This window comes from Taurulus bubalis (assembly GCF_910589615.1).
Source record: "Taurulus bubalis genome assembly, chromosome: 13".
Lineage (NCBI taxonomy): Eukaryota > Metazoa > Chordata > Actinopteri > Perciformes > Cottidae > Taurulus > Taurulus bubalis.
In genome coordinates this window covers 17,353,975-17,360,239 of record NC_136601.1, presented here as the reverse complement: position 1 = coordinate 17,360,239, position 6,265 = coordinate 17,353,975, and the positions used below count along the sequence as shown (strand labels likewise).

The following is a 6,265-nucleotide window of genomic DNA, read 5'->3' as shown; positions in this document are numbered from 1 at the left end:
AGTATTGTCTGAAAAGTTTACAAAGTATTCATCATATGCTTGTTATCATGCAAAAGGGTCATGGTAGAACTTGTAGTGCTTGGTAAATTGACTATGAGATTGAAAAGTTAATTTGTATGGGAATTTCTTTTCAGCAATACTAAATGTTCCCGTTACAGTTATCCATTGTCATAACGTGTTTAGAATATAGGTATTTTTTTAACCTCGGTTCCTATTATAACCTAGAAAAAGAGAGAGATATAATGCTTTGATGATGTTGAAAAAATATGTTTTTTGTTTTGTTCTCCTCACACTCATATAGACTATACATGAAACGAAACATGTTCATCTTAAATAACGTGTGAGTTGTTGAGACACTAGAAGACAGGATATGCCCTGTGTTTTCCCACTGATGGCTCAGCTGTTGCCTGTAGTGACAATGACAGTAAATAGGCAGGGATGACAGCAAGTGACAGTGAGGTCGGACCACAGGAAATGCCTCTGTGTCGTCCTCTGTTTCACTTCCCTTTCTGGGTGAGAAAGCTACGGTTGGTTACAGGCTATAATTATGGGAATCCAAAACAGAGAAATATCTGATGCTCTGTTTAAATATTCTGTCCCACTTCCAGACACGCCCATACAGGTTTGTATTCTGTGAGGACATTTGTGCAAATAAATGTCATCATTTTGTTAAGTAAATTCATGTTTTGGTTTCAATCATACATGGTCATATTTTCTGGTTATCATGGCCAATAGGTTTAACCAGTTGAACTGTATGTTTGTTCATCAGGCCCCTTCTCGCTGTTATTGCTCACAACTTCACCAGGTGTTTGAATTCTTTCCTAATTTCTAGCACGTAGGCCGGCCCTTTATGAACGCATTTGAGGACAAAATGTTTGGTACACACTGTTTTCAGAGCCCGCCTCCCTCCACTGTAGAGTGTGTAACATTTCAGCATGTGCCGCAGTTGACTCATCTCACAGGAGTGTGAGGTTAAACCGGCTGCGAGTTTTTGCACTTTGTTGTGATTGGTTAAGCTTGTGTCCTTAAAGCCTCCACCCTTCCTATCTATCTATCTATCTATCTATCTATCTATCTATCTATCTATCTATCTATCTATCTATCTATCTATCTATCTATCTATCTATCTATCTATCTATCTATCTATCTATCTATCTATCTATCTATCTATCCATTTATCTATCTATCTTTCTATCTATCTATCTATCTATCTATCTATCTATCTATCTATCTATCTATCTATCTATCTATCTATCTATCTATCCATCTATCTATCTATCTATCTATCTATCTATCTATCTATCTATCTATCTATCTATCTATCTGTCTTTATTACAAATAAATTGGGTGTTTTGGGCAATAAGATAACAATATTTGAGGCACTGTTGAGCTAAAACTCAATGGTTGATTGGGAGGGTATGTCCCAACACTTCTCGTCTTGAAGTCTGCTTCGTAGACATTTATTTCACAACAAAACAATCCCGTCATGACTCTGCTTTGCAGTTTCAAAACATCCCCTTGTCACTATAGACGCCTGTTTGTCTGTCAATAATGATCATCATGCTTCCATATTATGAGACTGCAGTGTTGCCCATGAGTCAGCCAACCACACCAACAAATGAAAAGGGTTTCCCAGAGTGATTGTACGCTAAATGCTTTTTAAAATACACTTTTTGGAAAGCAAAAACTCCTCTGTTTCAATTATAGGTCACAAATGAAACAGAAGGGACAGGTCAAGCGATCTCCATCTGCTGTTGTCTTCTTGGTAGACCAGTGTTTTGTTTCTCAGCATGTGGAAATTTACTGGACTTCAGATTTCTATACAGTGATTAACTTTTATGGTTAGCCTTTGCTCTCGGGGCATTGAACACTATGTACCTCTGACTAATAAAAACAAAGAATAAACTTTTATGGCCCCCATGGCATATATTTACTTATTATCTTGTTATTTGTCAACTCTCAGCTGAAGAGGCAAAATAGAAATCTAATTAAACACTAACATCATGGAAAAATTTGGCAAATTCCTTATTGGCTGACATACACACATTTAACGCGAGCAGTTGTAATTTGGAAACCTAAGAACTCTTGAACTCTACAAGTATTTTAAAAGATTAAAATAAAAAAAATAAAAATAGACGACAGTCTCCCAGTGAAAACGTTCTTGACTCGTGCCCGCGTACGTTCTGTGTGCGCACGTACAGAAATGTTCAGATTGTTCACGAGCCCTGTCCTGTCTTGGGTGGAGAGGGGCGGGGCCAGGCGGGGGAATGACGTCTGCAGCGCTGGCAGGAAGCCAAGAGGGGCGGGCCTACGGACGTTAGCGCTTTCTCATTCACGAGCACTATATAAACGCTTTTCAAACCACTCAGAGGCAGAGCAACTCACTGTAAAGTTGTATATATTAACTTTTAAAGAAGAAGCAAAAAAAACTACCGGATACCCTCAAGAAGAGGACCAGCTTCGATAATCTTAAAACTTAAAGCGGGTTTTTCTTCTTTTCTCTGAACAAACTAACCGGAACAAAGGACTCGCCGGCTTCAAACATTACTTTTGGGGAAACGTTTTTTTTCTTTCCCGAACAACCTCAACGTCTGTTTTCCGGCCGTACAAGCTTTATGTATTTGGATTTATTATATCTATCCCGCCGTCCTACTATGGTCATAATGGAGGTTCCCACCATCGCCTGTGAGTCCCTCCGCTGCCTGTTGGAGGACGACGTCCCGGGCTGCCTGGTGCTGGACTGCCGCTCCTTCCTGTCCTTCAACTCGTCCCACATCTCCAGCTCCACCAACGTGCGCTTCAGCACCATAGTGCGCCGGAGAGCCAGGGGGGGTCTGGGTCTGGAGCACATTGTCCCCAACGAGGACACCCGGAGCCGGCTCCTGTCCGGGGAGTACCAGTCGGTCGTGCTGCTGGACGACCGCAGTTTGGACCTAAGCCAGGCGAAGAAAGACGGGACGTTGATGCTGGCTGTGTCAGCCCTGTGTCGCGACCCCTGCGGAGCCAGGGTTTTTATTCTCAAAGGTAAGGGGACAACACAAAAATGGTCTCTCGACTGCCTCACACAATTGTTTCACTGTATCTTAACAACGGGGCAACAAATGCGGATTACAGCTGTCACCGTACCAGCTGGTGCTGGAGTAAACAATGTACCAAAATAGACCCATGAGCAGTTGTCACCTTTTTGGACACCCCATATTTAAACGTGTCTGTGCTGTGATCTGATATAGATGTCTTTTTCTCCCCTTCTCAGGTGGTTTTGAGACATTTTCCACAGAGTATCCAGAGACCTGTACCAAACCCTCCCCTCCACAAGGGCTCAGTTTGCCCCTGAGCTCCAGCCATCCTGGGAGTGCAGACCCCAGCTGTAGTCCATGCAATACTCCTTTATATGACCAGGTCAGTGTCTTTATTTGTGTTAAACATATCATATTAATTAACTCAATTAATATTGAGTGCACGCCACACTCTGTTTTGTTTCTCACTTCCTGTTGTACTGTTTTGGTAAACTGACTGACTGGGGTTACTTTGTTTATTTGTTTCTGATAGGGCGGTCCTGTAGAGATCTTGCCTTTCCTGTACCTTGGCAGTGCGTACCATGCTTCAAGAAAAGACATGCTGGACATGTTGGGGATCACCGCTCTGATCAACGTCTCTGCCAACTGTCCCAACCACTTTGTGGACTCCTTCGTCTACAAGAGCATCCCCGTTGAGGACAACCACAAAGCCGATATCAGCTCCTGGTTCAACGAGGCGATCGAGTTTATTGGTGAGTACATCCGACATCTTCACCCCCTTCACGCTCCTTCAACTGCCAAATGTGAGCGCCTATCACAGCTGTCACCACCAGAGCCCGTTGATGGCAAGCAACAAAAAAAAACACCCAACCCCCCCTCTTCCTTCACAACACTCTTTGACTGCTGGATTTAAATCTTAAAAAAAGTTCCCTCCAAAACCGACCAGCTGTCCCGGCACGGGCTCCCCACTCCACCATAATGGTGGTTTCATCACCAGCACCTCTCAGGCGTAGAAAAAAAGGATGCCCCCTTTTTAATGAGTTGCGGGGCAGCGGCCCCAAACTAGTGTTGTAGTGGGAAGGCTGGCTGGGCTTGAATGGCTCCCTCCACGCATCTCTTTGTTCTGGCTAAACAAAAGGCAATTTCTCCTCTCTCTCACTGTCGGCCTTCCTCCCAGATCAATACACCCAGCAGGGGTCTGTTCCCCTCTTTTGTCCATTCAGACGGCCTCCTTGGGGAATAACCCCCACAAGCTCACACCCTGAACCCCCATTGACTGTGTTCCTGTGTCTTAATGAGCGCTGTTGAATTCAAATAGCATCTGAAAGTGTTGCAAGGACCTTTTGTGTTTTTACCTTCCTGTGACAGGCAGTCTTTAAACCTCCATTCTTTGCAAATACATTTCATCACCTGATAGATGTTTACAGTGAACTGATGTTGCTTTCTCTTGTCTCCCCCCCAGACTCGGTGAGAAATAAAGGAGGTCGTGTGTTTGTGCACTGTCAAGCTGGCATCTCCCGCTCCGCCACCATTTGCCTTGCCTACCTCATGCGGACCAACCGTGTGAAGCTGGACGAGGCCTTCGAGTTTGTCAAGCAGCGCCGCAGCATCATCTCCCCTAACTTCAGCTTCATGGGTCAGCTCCTCCAGTTTGAGTCCCAGGTCCTGGCCTCGTCTACCTGCTCCTCAGAGGCGGGCAGTCCAGCAATTGGCAACAACAGCACAGTCTTCAATTTCCCAGTGTCGATCCCTGTACACGCCTCAGCTGGTCAGCTCTCATTCCTCCACAGTCCCATCACCACCTCTCCCAGCTGCTGAGGAAGGTGTGAGGAGAACAGACTTTGTTTGGACTTGAACTGTAACTCACAAGTGCCTCTGCTAAGAGCACTGCCCAAAACACGTGCCTGATTGTAAGCCATTTTATTGTGATACTGGTATCACTGGACAGAATGGGAACTACTACTTGGGGTCAGCTCATTTGACTGTGTGGTGTGCTGGCCAAATCTCTGTAGGTTGGCCTCTTCTAAGGGAGATTAGATTACCATACATACGTATACATGTTGTGCCTCCTAAATGTGAAAGTCATCTGCAGTTTTAATCCTAAATGGCTGAACGGGTAGTTGAGATTGTTCCCTCAGAGGAAGTTAGAAGTATCTGAATATTCTTTATTCAACGGAACGACTTTTAAATAGTTTTATTTTTCATGAAGGCAAATGCTTTTGATAATCATTTTTTAGCAAACAAAATAGAGTACAGTTGTCTCAGGAATGTATCTTCTTAAATGTAAATTTTGCTTTCTGTACTGGTTAAAGAAAGTCGTGTTAACCCATTGCCCAACACGGCACGAAAGTTACACCTTCTTTTGACGAACAATGAATGTATCCCCCTCTTTTCTGTGTAGATGTGGCAGGAATCTTCATGTTCAGTGTGAGAGTTGAATTGGTCGCCAATTCAAATGCAAATACCTGCCTTTCAAGACCTCGCGAGACCTTGACGATCCTGACACATTGGGGAAATGGACCATTAAATACCTCATGTTTCTGTACTGTGTACTGCAGCGCTGAACCCCTAAACTACTAAAATGGGGACATGTAGTCCTCAGTGCCTGCATTCTGACATATATTTATTGAACTAAAGTAATATATTTCTCTATCATGTCTATTTTTGCATATGTTTTGTTGAATTGTTGTTTTTTATACGTTTTAATAAATATCATCTGACTTTTTTACTCAGTTGAAGATGTTCACTTTTTTAAATGTTTTGTCTGACTGAAGATGTATTCACGAGTGGCCACTGATGTACCTTGACAACACAGGTGTAGTTTTGTAATAAATGCCACAACTGGTTATCTACCTATATGCCAAGTACCTAACGCTAATACATAAAACAGCTTTATGTTAACAATGTGGCATCTCCAGGTTATAATTATACCAATTAAGTCCAAAATACAAAGCAAATTCATTAACAGAATGTCTCCCAAAAGTGATTATCTCCATCTAATATGTAGGTGGCCAGTAGTACAAACATTTTAGGGCTGCAACTAAGCAGCCAAGGCCATCACAACTTCCCAAAGCCCATGTTGTCTTTGCTTGTTTTGTCTGCCCAACAGTCTACAACCCAGACATTTCATTAAATATAATAGACTGATGCAACCAGCAAATATTCACATTTTAAATGACGTGTTTCTGAAAACATACTTTTATTCATCTATTATAAAAACAGTTGTAAAAATGTATGTGTTTATGTAA

At 42.8% G+C, this 6,265-nt stretch overlaps 1 protein-coding gene across 1 annotated transcript; it reads left to right on the top strand.

Moving 5' to 3' along the window:
* The first annotated feature begins 2,408 nt into the window (after nucleotides 1-2,408).
* dusp1 (dual specificity phosphatase 1) lies at nucleotides 2,409-5,749 on the top strand. Its single transcript, XM_079228953.1, has 4 exons — nucleotides 2,409-3,024; nucleotides 3,254-3,399; nucleotides 3,550-3,769; nucleotides 4,480-5,749. Exons 1-4 carry the CDS (start codon nucleotides 2,616-2,618, stop codon nucleotides 4,833-4,835), a joined length of 1,131 nt encoding a protein of 376 aa, XP_079085079.1. The 5' UTR covers nucleotides 2,409-2,615; the 3' UTR covers nucleotides 4,836-5,749.
* Nucleotides 5,750-6,265: the final 516 nt, after the last annotated feature.